At 36.3% G+C, this 22,838-nt stretch overlaps 1 protein-coding gene across 2 annotated transcripts in view; it reads left to right on the top strand.

The window, feature by feature from the left end:
- Nucleotides 1-22,838, top strand: part of ARK2N (arkadia (RNF111) N-terminal like PKA signaling regulator 2N) — a 60,364-nt gene that overhangs the window by 11,392 nt on the left and 26,134 nt on the right. For both annotated transcript variants that reach the window (XM_069468029.1, XM_069468027.1), the window contains exon 2: nt 6,343-7,127. In XM_069468029.1, the coding sequence (XP_069324130.1) occupies nt 6,413-7,127 (715 nt within the window). In that variant the 5' untranslated portion in view covers nt 6,343-6,412. The remainder of the gene's footprint in view (nt 1-6,342; nt 7,128-22,838) is intronic.

Here is a 22,838-nt window from a genome sequence, read left to right as displayed (position 1 = left end):
TGCATGCCTCCACACCTGGCTAATTTTTCTTATTTTTGTAGAGAACGGGGTCTTGCTGTTGCTCAGGCTGGTCTCCAACTCCTGAGCTCAGGCAGCCCTCCTGCCTCGGCCTCCCAGAATGCTAGGATTACAGGCGTGAGCCACTGCGCCTGGCCACATTTTTTAATTTTTTGTAGAGAATGAGGTCTTGCTATGTTGCCCAAGCTGGTCTTGAACTCCTGGCCTCAAGAGATCCTCCTTCCTCAGCCTCTGAAAGTGCTGGGATTACATGCATGAGCCACCATGCCCAGCCCCTTTTTTCTTGATACCAGTTTTTGTATTAAGGTCTGTTTTACTTATTACAAATAGAGATAAATCAACTGGGGTGGTAGTTGGTTATATAATTTTCTATTCTTAAATCCTTTGTGTCTTTATATATGGAGGATGGACATCAGACAACTACAGTGTGCAGTTATTTAACGACAGTTGTGCAGAGTGCTGTGAAGGAAGATAGTGTCAGTAATATGCATTTAATAGGGATAACATTAGTCTGTAATATTACCAAAAGCTACTCAAAGAAGTCATGTTTATTCTAAGTTCTGTGAAGAGTAGCCAGCAAGAAGATGGGCACAAAATGAATGTGAAAAGCCAAAGATCTGAAAAAACTCTGTTTATGTGACGTTCTTTGTAGCTGGGGAGAGTTAGGGTGTTAGTTGTCCAAGATGAAACTGGAGAGATGCATAGGGGTATTGAACAAGGGAGATCAATCACATTTTCCCCCATAACATTGTGTTAATGATCCCTTACCTTTAACTTCCTCAAGTTTTGTTAATGATGATAGCATGGAAATTGGGTACTATGAATTGTTCTTTTTGACTATATAGATTATTGTACTCAGTAGTTTGATTCTCTGTAGCAGATGTTATACAACTTTTCTGTTTTATAACAAACCCCCAAGCCTGCCTTCTTTTTTAGCTTGTGTTAGGCTTTGCTGACCAATAAGAAGGTCTGACATGAAATGAATTCCCCGAACTTTTCTCTTCCACATTTTCACAATACCCTCATTCAGCTCTATACTTGCCACTTCCTGTCTTTTCTTTGGGATCAGTATACTGCTTCCATTCCATGGTTTAACTCTTTGACATATACTCATCTCTTGTTATCTTAGTTTCTTAAAGAGTATAAGGACTAATAAATGAATTTTCATTGTCCAGTATTAGCCTAGTTTTTTAGATTACTGCATATAATCCCTTTTTAAGGGGGTGATTAAAACATCTGATAAATCTCAAATTGCCTTAAACTATTCTCCTCTTGATTATCCATCCCTCCTCCTTACTCCAAACTTCTAGGACTTTTAAAAAATACTTTCTTAGCTGGGTGTGATGTCATGCACCTGTAGTCTCAGCTACTTGTGAGGCTGTGTCAGGAGGATCACTTGAGCCCAGGAATTTGAGGCTGCAGTGAGTGATGATTGTGCCACTGTACTCTAGCCTGGGCAACAGAATGAGACCTGATCTCATATAAAGTTGTCATATTTGTCTTGTAAAAATGTTTTGCCTACTGTATGGAGAACAGAGAGCAAGATTAAATGGGGGGGGGGGGGAACAGGTTATGGTTGTCAGTACTTCATTGAGAAATAAATTATGGAAGTTGTGTCTACAATGGTGAAAGTGGAGGTGGAGAATTGTGGCCAGGCTAGAAAACTATTAAGGAGGTAAAATTGATAGGAATTAGTGAATGATGGAGTGCAGTGAATAAAGAGAAAGGTATTGTCAAGGATAACTCTTAGGTTTTGGGGCGGAGCAACTGAGATAATAGCAATAGTAGTGCCATTTTCTGAGCTAGAGAAAGCTAGAAAAGGAGCAGACTGGGGTAGATCAGAAATGACTAATTTGGTTTTGGATATGATGGGATTATGGTACCTTTGTAAAAAATCTAAATTTAGATGTCAACTGTGGGTATTTGGGTGGAGTGGTAAAGAGCTCAGAGAAGATTTGAGCTGGGGAAACAAAATTACAACTGTAGGGATGGTACTGGAAGATGTGCATTTGGAAGAGTTCACTTTGATGCATGGAGTCCTAGACCCAGGACCAAATCAATAGGTTTGGTAGAGGAGGTTAAGCCTTCAAAGTAGGCTGAGAAGGAGCAGCCAGAAGAATAGGGAAACCTTGAAGCCAAAGAAAGACATTAGTTTAAGGAGCAGGGGGAGTGGGTGGTCAGGCATAAACATGTTAAGATGAGGGCCAAACTGTGTTGGACTTAGAGATGTGGGGGATCATTAATGACCCTGGTAAGAACTGTTCCTCTGGTTTGATAGAAGCAAATGTCAGATTGGATTTGGTTGGAGAAGGGAGTGTGAGAGGTAAGGAAATAGAGACAGGGAGTTGAGATAAATCTTGTAATAAAATTGGCTGTGAAAGAAGAGTGATACCTGGAGAGGGAGATTTGAGGTTGAGGTGGTAGGTAGAAGGAGTATTTTAAAAACAAATGAATGAGTGAATGGTCCATTTGAGTGTAAGAGGTTGATGAGAGCCAAGGAATAATCAATAATAAAGGTTCTGGGGAAAAGAGAGGGGCATGAGCTCTAATACTCATATGGGTGGGTGGATGGGGGGTTTCCCTTTAGATTGGAGGGAAGGACAGCATGGGGAAAATGCTATTCTAATAGGAAAAATGTATATTTAATACTTCACTGTAAATTTACTGTCAGCCTTAATCCCAAGGGTTGAGAGCCTTTTATCCCATTTACATGATGCAATTCCCATTTGACAATTTTATCATTTTCTACTGCCAGCTACTTGACTACCCCTACCAGAAAAATCCACTTACCCCCCCCCAAAAAAACAATATATGTAGTAAATAATCTGGTTGTTTGGAAAGATTAATCTTTATGTATCACATCTTTTCCCTGTGTTTAGAACACTTCATTCTTATTCCATTGCAGTGAGTTTTGTCAGAGCTTGTATTTTCCACTTCCTGTGACTTTTTTCTTTTCCCGTATATTTAATTAATTATAACAAAAAATTACACTATAAGGAGACAGCTAGTAGAATTCGTTGACCAAATTTGACCTCAAGAGTGGTCTGATGTCATGGCCAGAAAAAAGCACAACTCCTTTTTCTTTAGAAGACTTTTCATGTCAGAGTGGTGTATGTTACAAAGTTCAAGAGGTACAAAACTGTATACAGTGTCTTCTATTCCTTTTCCGTTGTTTACTCGCTTTCCTTCCCAAGGCAGCCGGTATTACCATTTTCTTAAGTATCCTTCCAGAGATTCTGTGTATCTACAAACTCATATCAGTATAATTTTGTTTTTTTATTTACACAAATGGTATAATGTACCTTTTTTGTTCATTTAAATTTTGTTTATGAGAATTGCTCCATATCACTATATAAAGAGCTTTCTCTTTTTTTTATGGTTCACACTGTATGGACATACCACGATGAGCTAACTGGTGTCATATTTATGGTCGATGCTAGTCTTTTGTGATTGATTTGACCATATTTAAATGGAGAATACTGGTTACTAACTTAGGCAGCAGAAATGAAATCTCAGTTAATACTTAAATTTAAGGAACTTGAAAGATAGTCATTTGATTGATGTGTCACGTTGAAAGTCATTGATACCATCATGTTTTCTTACAAGGAAAAAAAATCTATATTTATTTGTGGTACTCATACAACTTATTTCCTGGAGAAACAAGAGTTTTATGGTCATTTTTAACAAATTTACTTTTTAGCCTAATGCTGTATTATGTACTTCAAAATGGTCCAGTGCCACCTTCTTTCAAAAATTAATTTGAGACTTTTGATGCTTATCCTTTATGGCTGCCATTAATTTCATTTGAATGTATTTTTCAGATACTTCAACTTTAAGAAGAGTCTTTATTCCAGAATATATAACTTGATTCTCTACAGAAACAACTCTTTTTATTCAGTTAGAAAATCTTGGGTTTATTCCTTGTACCTGGCAGTGTTTTATATCTGTGAATATTTTATTTCACGTTTGCATTGATAGCATGGCAATCTGTTGGTTTAACTTTTACTCCCTCTGTTAGCTTTTAGAGGTACTACCTGTTTCGGGTAATGGTGTTAGGAAAAATATTTACGTTTATTTCCATTTAACTCCAAAATTAATGATACAGATATGCTTATGAAGTAGGCTACACACAGGATTGTTTTAAATTGATAAATGTTCCAGTAACCACAAATGTTCATGAATATGTTAAGGAAACTTTATCACAATGCCTGTTTTATCAGCAACTGAGAACAGGGCTAAGAAAAACAAAAACCAATATTTAGAATATTCCTGTTTGTAATTAAGCAAAAAGTGGACTTCGCATGTTACATCGATAAAAGGATTTTTTAGGTATTTTCTGGTTTCTGTCTGTATATTGACCCATCAGGTAACTTGATGGAATGAAATGACGGAGATGCCATATGGCACCTGAGTAGCACATCGTCTAGATTAATGTTTTTGTCTGTGACCTGTGGGTCATCATGATAGTTGCCTTCTGTAATATCACCTGGACAGGACAAATTTTTACTTGTCTTGCACATTCTTAGCATCCCCTTAAAAACTACCAGTTAATGAAGTTTGCACTGCACAGTAAGTCCTCACTTAATGTCGTTGATAGGTTTTTGGAAACTGCAACCGTAAGTGAAATGAAGTATGGCAGGTCCTGGAATAACACCCTTGACAAGAAAAACAAGTTGGTTTTGTTAAAAGTCATTTCGTTTTAAGTCGCAGTTTCCAAGAACTTATTGATGTTGTTTAAGTGAGGTCTTACTATATAGGTCACAACCTCTTGTGGTTAAAGATTATGCCCTACACCTCTGTGATTAATAGGAGTTGTATCACTCACAGTGGTGGTGGACGTGTTAAGTTCTAAATTTAGCATACAAGTGTAAAATGTGTGTAGGGCATTTTCACTTAAATGCCTCAAGTCATTCATAAAATAGAATATACTAGGTTTTCTGTGTTCACAGAGTAGTTGAACTGTGTTCAGTGGTCATTGTTTATGAAACAAAACATCTGTTTCAACACTAGATTCACATTCAGCATGATGAGAGGTATGTGGGCACTAGGAAGGACCAAGGGAGCAGCAAATTCTGGCCCTTCATCTTAATGCTCCTCTAGAGCAACTCTAGTGAGGGGAATGCAGACAGGTTTGATGCATATAATTACTTTGTTGCTCATTTGCCAAGTGCACGTAGTTGAAGTTTTTTTTTTTGTTCTTTTTTTTTTTTTTTTTTTTTAATAGATGAGATTTCGCTCTGTCACTGAGGCTAGAGTGTAGTTGCATGACCATAGCTCACTGCAGCCTTGAACTGCTGGGCTCAAGCGATCCTCCTGAGTAGCTGGGACTACAGGTGCATGCCACCATGCCTGGTTTTAAAAAAAAACATTTTTTTTAAAGAGTGGGTGGTCTCAAACTCCTGGCCTCAAGTGATCCTTCCAAGTCACTTGGGTTACAGGCATGAGCCACTGCTCTTGACACAGTTTTTCCCCCTGCCAACATAAGTGTACATTTGGTGTTTCTCTACTGTAAACCACCCCGCCCTGCCTCCAGAAAGGAGGATTTGAGTGTAAAAGTAATTATTACAGTTAACTCATTGCTTTCTAAACTAGTTTTTTTTTTTTTTTTTTTTTTGAGACAGAGTCTCACTCTGTTGCCCAGGCTAGAGTGAGTGCCGTGGCGTTAGCCTAGCTCACAGCAACCTCAAACTCCTGAGCTCAAGCGATCCTCCTGTCTCAGCCTCCCGAGTAGCTAGGACTACAGGCATGCACCACCATGCCCGGCTAATTTTTTTTTTCTATATATATTTTTAGCTGTCCATATAATTTCTTTCTATTTTTAGTAGAGATGGGGTCTCGCTCTTGCTCAGGCTGGTCTCGAACTCCTGAGCTCAAACGATCCGCCCACCTCGGCCTCCCAGAGTGCTAGGATTACAGGCGTGAGCCACCGCGCCCGGCCTAAACTAGTTTTTTTTTGAAACATTCTTTTTCATTTATATTAAAGTCAAAACATACATATTAGCTGTATGTATATATTTTGAAGGTCCCTTTGTTGAACACTTTGACTAAAGTTGTAAACTTGAAAATTCTTGTTTGGAATTTCTTGGCCTTGGAAGTTCAGTAATAGAGAATTAATATTGTACCATTTTCAGTAGCTGAGTTTGGTAGGATTTTGATGGTATTAAGTCCTTTGAATTTGTTGATCAAGCACACATAATAAATGTATGTATTTTAAAGGCCTGTGTAATGGTAACTATTGCTACCCATTTAGAAAGGTAGGCGTGTGTTGTTTTGATTAAATAATCTGCCATTTCTTTTTGTTGATTTTTGTATGTTTTCATACAGGTTGCTTTCCTGTTGCTTCTTTGATATCGTTTCCTAGACCCTGCTCCATGATTTAATTCAAAATTCTGAAATGAAGATGGAGGAGGCAGTGGGAAAAGTCGAAGAACTCATTGAGTCTGAAGTCCCACCAAAAACATCTGAACAAGAGACAGCCAAGGAGGAAGATGGCTCTGTAGAACTGGAACCTCAAGCTCAGAAAGATGGTGTGGCGGATTCTGCAGTTCTTTCTTCAATGCCCTGCTTGTTGATGGAACTGAGAAGGGACTCTTCTGAGTCTCAGTTAGCATCCACAGAGAGTGACAAGCCAACAACTGGCCGAGTTTATGAGAGTGACTCCTCTAATCACTGCATGCTTTCCCCTTCCTCTAGTGGTCACCTGGCTGATTCAGATACGTTGTCTTCTGCAGAAGAGAATGAACCCTCTCAGGCAGAAACCGCTGTAGAAGGAGACCCTTCAGGAGTGTCTGGTGCCACAGTTGGGCGCAAGTCTAGGCGTTCCCGGTCTGAAAGTGAAACGTCCACTATGGCTGCCAAGAAAAACCGGCAATCGAGTGATAAACAGAATGGCCGAGTTGCCAAGGTTAAAGGTCATCGGAGCCAAAAGCACAAGGAGCGGATCAGACTACTGAGGCAGAAACGGGAGGCTGCTGCAAGGAAGAAATACAACCTGCTGCAGGACAGTAGTACCAGTGATAGTGACCTGACTTGTGACTCAAGCACGAGCTCATCAGATGATGATGAAGAGGTTTCAGGGAGCAGCAAGACAATCACTGCAGAGATACCAGGTAGAGGATGTTTTTTAAACTGACTGTAAAGCACCTGATGGCATTTCTCAGCTATAAGGCTCAGTTAGATGAGTGACACTTGAAAAAATCCAGGAGGCCTGCAGCTCTATAAATTTGAAGACTGCAGTCTATTAACAAGACATGGCCAATTTAAAAAACCTGTTCTGAGGTTTCCAGTGCACTTTAGCACATCAGCAAAAAAAAAAAAAAAAAAAAAAATAATTAAATGGTTAACGATAGGGACGAGATTATTTTTAAGTAATGGAATTTCTCACAAGTCTCTTTCTCTGTAACACAAGACCTGAATTCCCATCATTGCCTTTTTAGCACTGCTTAGATTTAATACTCACTGTTCAACATAATTACTAAGTGTGTTTTCCTCAGGAATAGGCACCTTGCTCTATTATATAGCCACTGCACTCGAGCTTATAGTGTCTGAAATAACATGTTCTATCTTTCGTTACAGTTTTCTAACAACTGTTCTCCTAAAACAGTAGTTTTATGTGTTTTCCCCCAGATGCAGTGCATGATGAGCTAGTTATCCTTGTTGCACATCTTCCTCAGTTGTCACTCGCATTGAGAAGAATATATTTTGCATAACTTCCTCTTAAACCTCCAAGCTTTAAAAAGTTTGTTAGGAATCTGCTTGTTTCAGCTATCATTGGTATAAGAATCTGTAATTTATTATTATACATGTTTGACAAATCTCATTTCCCCATATTATCAAATCTGGTACTGTATACTAACAAAAGCAGTCTTGAGATTTCATAGTGGAAGAAAGATGATATCTGAATGGTTCTTAAGTGGTGAATTCTCATTATTAAAGAGACTCTTATAATCAGGAATATTTTGTAAAGTACATGACATTTAATAGGTCATAACAGCATTGTTTATTGCTACATTAAAGAGGGGAAAGTTTTGGTTTTCTAAAGTTTTATGAGTGCCTATGTTTTTTTCTCTCTAGTTTTCTGATTCTACATGTGAAGACAGCATATTGCTGATACACAAAGAATATTTCAAGAAAAATCATATTGGTTAATTAAACCTGTAGCTATCCAAACTTACATAAACTCAATAACTAGAATGATTGGTTTTAAAGCACTTTATAGGTGTTCAACTTAAAATAATAATAGTCTCATCCATATAACATTAAATATGAGTTACAAAGTATTTAGAATTGCTTTTTCCTTTTTTAATATCTCTATTGAGTTCCTTTGCTGTAGTTCCTTACATTAAACCTACTGGAAGGGGATTTAACTAAAGCTCATCAGTTAAATGCATGAGAGAAATAGACTTTAAGGTTCTGAGACTGAGGTTCTTAGAACCAGACTAAGACAGATTTAAGGTATATTTCAATTTTATTTTTTTTGTTGTTTTTTTTCTGAGACAGAGTCTCACTCTGTTGCCCATGCTAGAGTGCAGTGATGTCATCATAGCTCACTGCAATGTCAAACTCCTGGGCTCAAGCAATCTTCCTGCCTCAGCCTCTGGAGTAGCTGGAACTACAGGCATGTGCCACCAGGCCCAGCTAATTTTTCTGTTTTTTGTAGAGATGAGGGTCTTGCTACGTTGCTCAGGCTGGTCTCGAACTCCTGGGCTCAAGCAGTCCTCCAGCGTCTGCCTCCCAAAGTGCTAGGGATTACAGGCATGAGCCACCATGCCTGGCCCAATTTTACATTTAAAAATATTTTTAACAAAGTCTTACTAGGACCTGTAAAACTGTTTATGCATTCTTATATCCTGTTCTGTTAATCTAGATCATGATGGATCTCTTGACATAGTACTTAATTCCACTTACAAATTTTTTTTTTTTTAATGTAACCACCCTAATACTTTGTCTTTTTATGGAAAGGGAGAAGGCAGGTGAACAAAATTCTCTTTGAAGACAGAATCCCATTGTAGAGATGGCATGAGAAATGTCTTCATGGGCATTTTCCCTGTTTGGCTTACGTAGGTTAGATGTGCTTTGCTCATATTTTGCTAACCTCTTTGCTAATTGACTATCTTGACCAGTGTTTAAAACTAAAACACTAGTGGTCTCTTTTTTGTCTATTCTGAATTATATACTAACCAAACACCAAAGTAATTTGAATTTATAATTTAGTTTCTATTGTTTACACCATTTAATCAATTTGTAGCTTTTGAAAACATGCAGGATTTTCTAAGGTAATCCTGGAGAATCAAATGGTAGGTTAAGGTGCAGGGGCACTATGTGATTGCTTATGCTGTGTATTGCACAGTTTGGGGAGGTGCCATTCACTTAAGACAGGTATGCATAGTTTTTCCTGAAATTATGCAAAGCAACAAAGCTGGAACAACCTAGAGTTTAAGTATTAGGAATTTCAGTTCAGCTGTCCATATTACTATCTCTGAAAAATTGTGACATTGTGTATTTTTAATGTAACAGTTATGTATCCTTCAGTTTCCTGAGTCACATTACAACTTTGGGGGAAGAGAGGAGGCACACTCAACCTTATAGCAAGAGCAGTTGTTGCAAAGTTATATGAATTGTAAAGGTAGGATAAATTATGAACTGACATGAGTGCAACGACATGAACATTCAGGTGAACTTAAGTTGGATGGGCCTAACAGAATCTCTTGGATGGTGAAATTTGAATCCAGCTTTTTACACAGAATGGAAACCAAGTGGAAAAGTAAAAACTGAGATTATTGCTATACTCTTTCATCGAGGTACGACTCATTTAGTAATTCAGAAGATGCTTTATTTATAAGCTTTTGTTTGGCAGCAGCTTAAAAGGTGAAGGAATGATCCCAAATGTTTTCTTATGCCACATAATTTAACAGTTAGTACATTTTTTGTTAAAGAGTGCAAATGATGCAGACTAGTATGGTTCATGATCATGTTTAATAATTGAGTTTGATATCTGGGCAAGATGTTTATGAAGTTTTCTTAAGTTAGCTGTTAACCGACAGGCAGCTTAGTATTGGCATGAGAGCGTTCTCTCCTTGAAGTTTTTGGAAATACATTGATGTTTTAAGAATTTGTTTGGAGTTATCATACCAAAATAATTCTGGCAGTACTTTCATTGGGGGACATAGAGATGAGTAAAGATAGAATATTTTATAGTAAATTGATAGTATTTCATAATGAATTAATGTAAAAATACTATGTGGTAGTTATCTTGACTATTCAAAGCTTTATCAAGTGTCTGATTTATCTTTATAGATTATCTTTTTGTGCTTTGATCATTCTTTGAAGTTTAAGGATTAGAGCATTATTTTTTATTGGGGGAGCAGTTTCTCTGTAAAATTGCTTTTGATACTAGCCCTGTAAAGTCTGCTGTTGGGGGGAGTTTTGGTTTGAGTTAATATGAATAATGAACATCAGACTTGATTCAATTAAAGAAATTCTCTAAACTAGTATGTGTGCATCAGTGTACATGGGTACTGGGGAAAAATTATTTTTCATAAATATTTAGCATAGAATGAACCTCTGTACAGCATTGCTTTAGTTTGTCTTGGCTATAATAACTTGCTTTTGTGTGATTTAATAGTCCACCATGTAAATACCTATTCAGACAGAGGTTCCAAAAATGTAATACCCACCAGGGTAGGTAAGAGTCAGTTGTCGTGGCTGGTTTGCCTTTAGAAAATTTTTAATTGGTCTCTTTTGAAGAATGCCAGAGAGGCTAAGATCACCTGAATTCTCAGTCTATATGGCCAGGCCAGACCAGCTCAGCCCCACTTCAAGCCTGGATCTCAGCACCCGTTACTCACCATACATATTTATGCATTGAACTGCATCATGACAAGCTATCATCTTATCTCACAGTTCTTTTCTTTGGTAGAGATTATTATACTCGATCAATTAACTCTTGCTTGGAAACTAAAAAAAAAAAAAATTTTTAAGTGGTAAATTCTTTCTAGACATTTTTGAAAGAAAAATATGAAGTAGAAGATTAAAATCACCCATAATTCTGCTTTTGTTAACATTTCAGTATGTTGCCTTCCATAACATATAACAAAATTTTTCATACTAGGTATTACTTTTATCTTCCTTTCTCTTTTAACCTTTGCATTTTAAGCATTTAACCAAAACACTGTTCTCTCCAGAATGTATGATTTTTGAATAATTTAGCTAATTATAAAAATAACTTCTTTAATGTTGGCACTTTGGGCTGTTTTTAGTTTTTGCAATTATGAGTTAAGAGTATGAGCACTTAAGCCCCTTGACTACATATGGCCATACTGTTTTTTTGAAAATAAGTTTATTCCATCCAGGAGTTTTGAGTGTTCATGCATTATATTCTTGCTGTTGAGTATTTTTGAAAATCTTACTGATTTGATAAAAGAATTGTGTCTCAATGTTAATTTGCATTTCTTTGATCACTAGTGAAGTTAAAATCATATTTCACCATCTGTATTCTTTCGGTAATAGTCTAATCATGTACTTTGCATGTTTTCCTCCTGACACGTATTTTTCTGTATTAATTTGTGGGCTTCTTAACCTACTGGGCATTTAATTGCTTGGAAAATGTTTTTCCCCAGTTTGGATGTTTTCTAAAGGAAAATTTTAATATTAATTTAGGCAGTGGGCGCTCATGGTAAAAGACCCCAAGCCCACACGGGGAATCTCATGAAGTGTAATTGACGTTTTTCCTAGATTGAATATGAAGTGATTTAGTGGCTGAAAGCCCCATGTCTCTCTTTTAAGCTTTTGTAATCTGGTTGCATTTTGGTAGCTATTTAGGAGACTTGCTAAATATTAATACATTGATAACAAAACACCAAGAGTCAGGTAGTAACTGGCTCTTTTCAGCTTAGTAAATGCAAATCAAACAGGTAAATATTGAGCAAGTATTTGAGCACTTCAGCTCCATTAAATCAGAATCTTTGGGGTCTGACACCTGGCATCAGCTTAAAAAGTGATGACATTGTAAAGTGATTAGCTTTAAAAGGTGAAGATAGTGAGCATCCAGGCATAAGGTAAGCAGTGGTTTGTTGTCTCCTATAGCTAAAAGTCATTGTGATACCGCTAGTCTGGTTCAATTAAGTTCTCTTAACTGCTAACAGGTATCAAGTTCTAAAACAGTGGAGTCTGTAGTTTTTTGAAATCATATTAGTTATAAACCACCGTACAGTGCTATATTAACAAGCTTAAGCGCCTTTTGTTTTACTCCATTTAAGTGATTATTTGAAAAGCACGAATTGTTAAATGTGGTTTTCTATATGTTACAATGTCTGGATAATGTTAAGTTAAATTTACAAGCTTTCAAGTCTTAACTGGTGGGTATCCTTTGGCAATCTCTCATGCTAAAGCACCAGATATTATTTTCAGCCTGCTTTTCCTAACTTATTTCATAAAGTGAGTGCCTATATTAACTTTGTATATGCAAAAGCATACCTTTGCTTTTGATATGTCTTTTTTTCAAAATAGGGTATATCTTAGTGCTAATAAAAGGACTTGTGTGTTTAAGGTGAGACTATGTCCCTGGTTTTTGTCTTTTTAAAATAGATTTAAATTTTGTAGAAGAGTTTTGGGTTCGCAGCAAAATTGAGCAGCAAGTACAGCAGAGTTCCCACATACCTACCCCCATGCCGTGCATACCTGCAGCCTCCCTCACTATCAACATCCTGCTCTAGAGTGGACATTTGTTACACCGATGAACCTACATTGACACATCATTATCACCCAAAGTCCATAGTTTACTTTTAGGGTTCACTCTTGGTGTTGTAAGTTCTCTGGGTTTTGACAAATGTGTAATTGATTTCTGTTTTTAAAGCTTCAGGATGTCTTGCTTATCAGTGTTTATTGCTGGTAATCATCTTTAGGAGGCTGCAGCGGATCTCACTGCCCCCAGCATAAAAGTGTTCTCACACCATTTTCTGAGTTTAGCTTTTTTTTTTTTTTTTTTTTTGAGACAGAGTCTCACTCTGTTGCCCAGGCTAGAGTGAGTGCCGTGGCGTCAGCCTAGCTCACAGCAACCTCAAACTCCTGAGCTCAAGCGATCCTCCTGTCTCAGCCTCCCGAGTAGCTGGGACTACAGGCATGCGCCACCATGCCCGGCTAATTTTTTCTATATATATTTTTAGCTGTCCATATAATTTCTTTCTATTTTTAGTAGAGGTGGGGTCTCGCTCTTGCTCAGGCTGGTCTCGAACTCCTGAGCTCAAACGATCCGCCCACCTCGGCCTCCCAGAGTGCTAGGATTACAGGCGTGAGCCACCGCGCCCGGCCTGAGTTTAGCTTTTAAATGCCCATTTTCAGTATTCATTGAGAAATAAGTAACAGTAGAATCTAAAGCAGATTAAAGTAGCCATCTGATTTTCTGTCCTCCATTTAAGTTTACCTAACACTTCTAAGGGAGCTTAAAGGAAGTTTGATATGCTTTAAATTCCATTTAGTCTCTCCCCCCGCCAAGCTAAATATACTACACGTTGGGGAAGGGTATGTCCTTCTTGAGGTTTATGTATAAACAAGACTTTTTAAAAAACTGAAGACAGCACAGGAGATGGCTTAATGAGAGGAAAAATGAATAATGTGTCAGAGGGAAGGTTGGTAACAGACTTCATGAGGTTTTTATTTGCTAGGTTGAATTGGGCTAAAAAATTGTCCCACAGCCTTTTAGGCATTGAAAATAGATGGCATGACTAATTAAAAAGTTCTTTTTGTCTAGGAGAAACACAGTTCTTGATACTGAGAAATGGGAAATTTTTCTTTGTTATCTTTATAGAAAGCCACTGTGTGATAAAGTGACCCATGTTTTTAGAAACACTGTGGGGTAAATTCAATAGAGCGGGAGTGTTCATTATAAGACTTCTTGATGTAAGTAGATTTATAAGGCCAAGATGGATTGATTCCATCAATCATTCACTTATTCAGCAAGTATTTGAGCACCTAGTATGCACCATTGGGAAAACAACAGTGATTGAAGTCTCTGCCCTCATGGAACTTAATCTTCCTTGAGGAGACAGTTAATAAGTGAATTCATCATATGCTACCAGGTAGGGATATATGCTGTGAATAATAATAAAACAGGATATAAGAGATAAAGATTGACAAGGAATGGGATAGAAAAGCTATTTTAGATGGTGTAGTCAAGAATGGTCTGAAGAGGTAACATTTTTAATAGATCCCTTAAAATGAAGAGTTCAACATAATTGGTTTTATTAGAGACAAAAAGTATAGGGGATCCAACCAGAGATGATCTAGCCTCATTCAAGGATAAAACGATATATGTATAGGACCATATCCTAAACTGGAATCCTATGAAACTACTATTCTACTGGATATTAATAGCTGTACACATGTTCATATATTTGAAAAGTGCTGGATTATGTGTTACCAGGTTTTTTGTTGTTGGGTTTTTTTGGTTTGTTTTTACAGCAGGACAATCCAGCCATTGATGTGCTCTCCAGAGAGGAAGGATATGATTTGTTGCATATCCCAAACTTAACCACTAAACTTTTTTGTTTTGATAGCAAACATCGTAACACCTTGCATAGATAAGGGTTTGTAAAAAGCTGACCCAGGTGTATGCATGGATTCTGTAAATTCTTTATGTGGTTTTCTATAAGAATTTCTTTAAACTTAAAACAGAGCTTATACAAGTCAATCAGCTGAAAATTATCGTATAACGATTTATTGTGGGCCAGCCGCCAAATAACTTTTTAGAATGTGAAAGCCAGAGTAGTTAAAATACTTAAAGAGGCTGGGTGTGGTGGCTCACGCCTGTAATCGTGGCAGTTTAGGAGGCCAAGGCAGGAGGATTGCTTGAGGCCAGGAGTTCAAAACTAGCCTGAGCAAGAGTGAGACCCCATCTCTACACAAAAATAGAAAAATTAGCTGGGTGTGGTGGTGTGCACCTGTAGTCCCAGCTATTTGGGAGGCTGGAGCAGGAGGATTACTTGAGCCCAGGAGGTTGAGGTTACAGTGAGCTATGATGATGATGCCACTGCACTCTAGCCGGTGACAAAGTGAGACCCTGTCTCACCAAAAAAACAAAAACAAAAAAACAAAACAGAAAAAACCATCAAAGATACAGTGGTTCTGAACCAAGGCTGTGCATTAAAATCACCTGAGGAGATTAAAACAAACCTCAGATACTTTGGAGGCACCCTACGTTTTGGTATTTTTTAAACCATTTCAGGTTCTTATGTTCAGCCAAGGTTGGAAACCATTGTTACAGATTAAGTCAGTTGTATAGTAACAGAATACATGCTTCCAGGCAGATACATTGAAGCTATGAAAAATGGTGATGTTGGTCATTTTATTATTTTTCTTGGAATTAGTGGCTCTGGTTAATGAATTTAAACGTGGCTTTTGAATGCTGTATTTATCGGGCTATTTTTAGCAATGCTTATGTCATTTTCCTGAGTAAGCATGTCTTAATAAAACAATTTTCTGAATTAATAATGTTTTATCAAATGGCCTCAATGTCTTTAAAGCTGACTTCAGTCATATTGGGGGTTCTGAAGGAGCGCCCAGGGAAATTCCAGGATTACTTGACAGGGGTGCTGTGTGTGATAGGAACTGCATAGGCAGTGTCCTAGAGGAGGCCATGAGCTGCCTTTCCAAGATGGAGGGGCAAACAGAGAAGTTACACGTGCGGATGGAAACGCTAACTCACCTTGACACAGGCGAAGAGAACAGCAGCTGCTGGAACCTAGGGGACCTAAAATGCAACTAGTTGGCCAAAGAATTTCCCCTGTCACCCAGTCAGGTGCTTAAATGCAGATGCCTGATTCCCAAGTAATGCCACAGCAGTCCGTTGGTTATTATGTGACTTGTCCAAATGTTAAAAGTACATTAAAATTCCCAAAGACGTATAATAACAGTTTTCCAATTAATGTTGCTGAAAATAGGAATATTTATAGAACAGCCTTTGAATCTGTCACAAAATTATGTTAATTATCTGAATTTTGGATTATGTAAGAAATATGCTTTTGTCCATTATAAGTTTTTTTCAATGATGTTTTAAAAACTATGGTAGTAAACCATTTCTTTTTTTAAAATTAGGTATTCAAAGCAGAAAGCTGCAGAATTTGATAAATTTAGCTTGAGTTTTGTTATGTATGGTTGGAACATAGAACTATATTTATACAATAATCCTCTTTGTGGTTTTTTTAAATGAAAAATAGAAATACAATTAAAAATTGGGAATTTTAGTGAACCCAGATAGCTAAATAGTTAATTTTTTGAGAATCTCTTAGCATTTATTTTCTACAGACACTGTTGACTCCCTTCTGATTCTAATTGGGGAATCACGTAATTAATCCCACTGTGAAGATCATGAATGAATGTACTGCATGAACATTTTTATATCATTATTCCATGTCATTTAATGAACTAATTTGTTGCTAGTCTTTCATGAATTATAATATTAAATATCATTTGTATGCAGGAAGAATGCATTACTTTTTCTGAGCAAATATTTGCTCTGTACCTACTATGCAAGATACTGTAGGAAAGGCAGATTAGACTGCAGTTTGACTTCATGCATGACAAAAATAGTGTTTTTCACTGATACATAGATAGATTTTTATCTTGAGCTTTAATTTAAAGCTCAGGGCCTGAGGCAGTAACCTGGTAGGCATCATCCAGTCGAGTTTCTGGTAACCTGATGTAAAGGGTACTCTAGAGCAGTGGTCCCCCAATCTTTTTGGCACCAGGGACCAGTTTCATGGAAGATAGTTTTTTTCATGGTGGGGGAAGGAGGGGGATGGTTTTAGCACGATTCAAGCCCATTACACTTATTGTGCAGTCAAACCTCTCTGCTAATGATAATCTGTATTTGCAGCTACTCCCCAGCACTAGCATCAACGCCTCAGCTCCACCTTAGATCATCAGGCATTAGATTCTCATAAGGAGCATCCTAGATCCCTAGAATGCACAGTTTGAGAATCTGCTGCTGCTGACATGACAGGAGGCAGAGCCTGTGCTTATGCATTGATGTGAGTGATGGGGAGCTGGGAAGCGATTGTAAATACAGATGAGGCTGGCTGGCTTCTGCTCACCTCCTGTTACAGCCCGGTTCCTAACAGGCTACAGACCGGTACCAGTCCTTGGTCTGGGGTTGAGAACCTTAGCTGTAGAGGATAAAAGTAAAATGGTCACTCTGTCAAGGTATTGAATGGGTTTTTAAATTGCTAGTGACCGAGCTTATTAGCTAATGTAGTACCAGTTTAACACATTGACTGCCATGTGAGTTGTATTTAACGCAGGCTAGTTTTGAGCCCAGGGCCCCGTGAAGGAAAACCTTGCAGTTGGTTCATGAAAATCTTACTTGATGTTCCTATTGTTACAATTAATATCGACCATTTAATTCTAAAAATGTGGATTGCGTTGCGTATAACTCATGCACAGAAAACAATAACAAGTTAGAAAGGATCATTTTGTTTTTTAATAAAACACCATGGCCCTAGGGAAATTTTTTTTTTCTAGTGTGGCAATGTGTTAATTTTGTTTTCAGTCCCTGAACTGAAAATAAATGGCTCCTAGTTATGTTAAAAGGCACAGGGAGGGCCGGGCGTGGTGGCTCACGCCTGTAATCCTAGCACTCTGGGAGGCCGAGGCGGGTGGATCGCTCTAGGTCAGGAGTTCGAGACCAGCCTGAGCAAGAGCGAGACCCCGTCTCTACTAAAAATAGAAAGACATTATATGGACAACTAAAAATCTATATTCCAAAAATTAGCCGGGCATAGTGGCGCATGCCTGTAGTCCCAGCTACTCGGGAGGCTGAGGCAAGTAGGATCGCTTAAGCCGAGGAGTCTGAGGTTGCTGTGAGCTAGGCTGACGCCACGGCACTCACTCTAGCCTGGGCAACAAAGTGAGACTCTGTCTCAACAAAAAAAAAAAAAAAAAAAAAAAAAAAGGCACAGGGAGTGTGTCAAAGGGAAGAAAATATCACAGGATTGAAAGTCTTGCAACATGATAGATGTTTTTATGTGCAGCCTGGGATTGGGAAATACTGGTATTTTGTCTTTTCAGGGTTTATAGGAATATTGTGAGAAACAGCTAAATTAGGATGAAAATCTTCAACAGGAATATGTAACTTTGCCAACACTAAGTGGTTTTATAAAATTGTTTTCTACTGGATTTACTTTTAAGAGAAATTTAGTTTTTCTCTTCACATTTATAATTTATCAATATGAAAAGGTTAATTTTATTATTTAATGAAGCTGCAACTTTGGAAAAAGTCTAATTCTGTGTTTTATAAGAGGAAGGATAGACGTGGTATATTTGGAATTTCATATATAAACATTAATTTATCTTAATGTTTGTCAGTAACTCTACTCAGAAAAACCATCACTGCTTTTTAAAAAAATCTTTCTGTATCCAGATATTTGCAACTTATAAGTTATCAGTAATATTGAGTCAAGTTATTTTCCTTTTTTGGTTTTGAATTGAAAATTAGCCTTGTGATTTGATTCCCCCCCCCCCTTTTTAGAACTTGATGTTTGAAAATTGGTAGTTGATTTTGGGAAAGGCTTATCTATGTGCTCAGTTTTTGTTTAAGAATATATGTAAAAATATAAATTGATGAAAAAGACTAGTGGTCTCTTCTTTAATTGTATAATGATTGTCAGATTTCCTGAACTTAGTATTTGACCAATAGTGGTAAGGTTTGAACACCAAGCACCTTGCAATACATAATGTTTGTATGATTTTTTACCATAAAATATATAGGAATTTATTATAACTGATGGATTTTTCTCTGAAGTGATAGTGCAATACTTGTAAACTTCAGCAATTTTTTTTTTAAATCAAGCTTTACATCAACAGGAAGAGCATACTAGTTTTGGGTGACCGAATTTTAACTAATCTACAATCTTTATTTGAAGTTGATGTTTTCAGGAAAGTTTGTTCTGTCTTCACCTTCTTCCTAGAATCACAGACTTTACTAGGCATGGTATTTTAGACATAAGAAAATATTAATTTAGTTTCAGCATGTTAGTGGCTACTTTTCTGTGCATGTGTAAACTGGTTCAAGCACTTAACAGGCTTTTTTTGTTTTATGATATAAAATCTATATGTTAAGCATATCCTGAAGTGCTTCTTATTTTTAAAATAGAAAAAATCTTTTAAGAATAACATACAGACAGGTTATTGCTAATATTGTATTGCCTGTATATATTCTAATTTTTGTTACTGGATAATTGGGCAAGAGCTCTGTAGATTATTTTGCCTTTAAGAAAAAAATTGAAAGTTTCAGTGGAATGGAATTATCAAACACAAGTTTTAATAATTGCTACTCAAGGTAAGAATAACATTTTGAATATTTGAAAAGGTGCTGAAAACTAATAATTTTGAGAAGCTTTTCTACAAAATTTTGGATAAAGATGTGGAAAGGTTTTGTTAGAAATAGAAGGAAGGCTAGAATACCTTAGTTTTCCTAGAATTTTAAGAAGGTTAAGGACCATATCCTATTTGGATTTATTTATAATCAATGAATGGCTGATGCTGGCAAGAAATGTCTTTGAACCTATAACACTAATCCAGATGTGGTTGAAATGCTTTTTATTTAAGAATAAGATCCCATATCTGGACTATTTCATCTCTCTAATAAGTGCATATGAAATTTAACTTTGTCTAATCTGTTAGATGACATTTTTCACTTGCAGCTTGTTTTCATGGGATAGAGAAAAGGATTAAGCTGCAGACTTTAAAAAAAGTTATTCCATTTAAAAATTCTGAGCATTGTAGAAAGAAAACTTTGGAAATGTTAGGTAACAAATTATAGTCATAACTATAGTCATAACTCTATTACTGGTTGTTGATATTTCCTTGTATTATTTCTCTTTAGTTGGTGGCATTTCAGAGGGCATTATCCGCTCACTAAAGATAACTGTGTTTTCTGTTAATCTATCTACAGCCTGCTTTCTGCCTAGTTTGTACTAGTTCATTGTCCTAGGACATTAGATAACCTAATCACCTTAAGTGAATTTAACCAGCAGATTAGAATGATCTGGTTGCTTGAGCTACTTATTAGATAATAATAACTCTCTTAATCATATTGATACATACTTTTCATGCATAATTAAAATTGAGCGTAACTTATAAAAGCCTAATTTTAATTTAGAACACAAGGTAAAATTAAAATCTTAAGATGTAATATTCTGCATGAAGTTTTTTCTTTAATTAATTAGAAGTAGCATAAAGGATTCCATTATTTTGGGGCTTTAAGAGAAAAGCCTATCTTTTTTTAAATTACTAAATCAGAGAAATGAGCCTAATCTCAGGGATATGTATTTATGTGTATGTGTGTGCATGTGCATACCCATCTTCAAAATGCTGAAATAATCCTGAATTTCATTAATATTATATTTGACAAATGGCTGGAGGCAGATAGCTGTGCAGTAGTATACAGTGATTCTAATGGATTCAGGTCATTAATATAATATCCATTTATTGCTTCCTAAAGGTACGTAAGAATAAAAAAGTTGCCCACAGATAAACCTAGCAATGGTAATTAAACTGGAGAAAACGGCTTCTTAAATAATTAACTAAAGGTTTTGAGTTTTTTAAAAACTCACTAGCAGACTGAAGAAAAGAATATACAGGAACTAGTTTATTTTGCTTATTGCTTTTGTCATTCCCTACTGTTAATGTAGATTTAACAGCAGTGGTCTCTGGGTAGAGGTATATCAATTTACATAAGATTTATTACTTAAAAGTTGTAGGCAAAATTATTTGAAGTGTGTTAAGTCTGCTTGTTAATGAAAGAAATGATAACGGTCTATTCTTTTGTTGAACATAGCACCCTAAATTGCCATTACTGATCATTTTTATTTTTAATATACAGCGGACTTTGCCTAAAGGTACAAGTAGATGAGAGTTATAGGAAAGATGGCAAACAGGCTTTGTGTTATCATTTGTTTAGAATATCAGATTTATGGGCAAGTTATCTTACAAAAGGTGACCTTTTAAAGAAATTGTATCTTTTTTTTTTTTTTAGCTTATATTGAGTTCCCTATCTCCATTTTTTTATTATTTAAATAGTACAATGAGGGTATGATGAAAAAGATTTTATGAAATGCCACTTGTCACAAAATACAGCATCAAAACAATTCAAGCAAAATTTTTTCTCAAAATCCTCTTCTAAAATGGCGCATATGCCCTCAATCATAGTACAGATAAGAAACTTATTTTGTCTAGAGGTTATGAGTTTATGAATTATAAATAACTTGAATAACTTGTGAGTTTTAGTATTTTCTATTTTTTTCTTTATTCTTGTTTTTACTTCTTCTGAAGTTTAGGAAAGTTAGTAAGAGTTGGAATGAAACCGGTAGTTTATTAGCATTGATTAGATATTTTCATATTGTATTAAATGACCACAGTGTAAAGTAGAAAACATCATTAAAAATGAAGGAATAATCTGCAAAGAAGTGTGTTCTTTGGTGATGAGGTCTTATTCATATAACTTTCAGATTTGGGAAAAATGTTATCAAATTACTGTTTTTATTTTATTGCATTTTCTTTACCTCACGGTGCATTTGAAGTGTAACTAACATAGATAAATAAAAATTTTGAAAAAGAAATGTTTCTTGTTACTCTCTTGAGGATGGTGTTATATTAGTGATTCCCTACCAGTTAATTCACATTAGGTGTTCCTGAATCAAGAAACTTGCTTTTCTGTAATGAAATAAATGGTATTAGTTTATAGTTAGTATAATTAAATAATAGATTTTGCATGATATTTTGGGAAAATTTTCACTTTTTTTGTAATGGATATATTGAAAAAGGAGATAAAATACTAGTGTGAACTTAACAGGTCAATTCTTTTTCTTTAAACTATATGTCCTACTAAGCTGTCCTATTAAAAATTGAGGAATATTTGGAAAATAGCAAAATTTAGTCTACTTCAAGGAGGAATCAAAAGGCTGGAATGGATGAATCTTTAACAAGGTACATAGACATGGGGATGTGATTAATATATCTAAATTTTGTGCTCTTCCTTGGTATATGTAGTGCAGATGTTTTAGTTTTGTTCTCTATAGATCTGGATCCTCAAAGCAGTAGGTCAAGGATTTGTCTCTGAAATAGAAAGATAAATTGAAAAATGGTGACCTCTTCAAGCACCCTGTTTCTGTATTTTTTCTGTATTTATAGGTTCCTTTAAATACCCAGATAAATTACCTGAGCTATCTTTTGAATAACCTCACTTTATTCAGAGCTTTTTCGACTTTGTAGTTAGTGGTGAAGCATTAAATTGTTTTTTTCTTTTCATCAACTTTTCAATTACTCTGATAATCTTGAATTTATTTTTGTTTTGAAACAGAGTCTTACTCTGTTGCCCTGAGTAGAGTGCCATGGCGTCAGCCTAGCTCACAGCAACCCCAAAGTTCTGGGCTCAAGTGATCCTCCTGCCTCAGCTTCCTGAGAAGCTGGGACTACAGACAGGCCCACACAACGATGCCCAGCTAATTTTTCTATTTTTAGTAGAGATGGGGTTTCGCTCTTGTTCAGACTGGTCTTGAACTCCTGACTTCAAGTGATCCTCCCACCTTGGCCTCCCAGAGTGCTGGGATTACAGGCCTGAGCCACCACTTGAATTTTTGTTTTTACCTCTCCTTTGATCCTTTCAAAATGATAAATGAACTCTTCATCAATATCACAAATAGCTTTTCTGGGTGGACAAAATTACCTGACATTTTGTATATAGGTATAAGGACAAATGTAATCCTTAAAACTTTATTTGCATGTTAGAAACTTTATAAAGTTTCAATTTTTAAATAATTGAGATGAGT

This window comes from Eulemur rufifrons, chromosome 5 (assembly GCF_041146395.1).
Source record: "Eulemur rufifrons isolate Redbay chromosome 5, OSU_ERuf_1, whole genome shotgun sequence".
Lineage (NCBI taxonomy): Eukaryota > Metazoa > Chordata > Mammalia > Primates > Lemuridae > Eulemur > Eulemur rufifrons.
The sequence above is the reverse complement of the archived record's forward strand: the minus strand, read 5'-3'. Positions and strand labels throughout refer to the sequence as shown.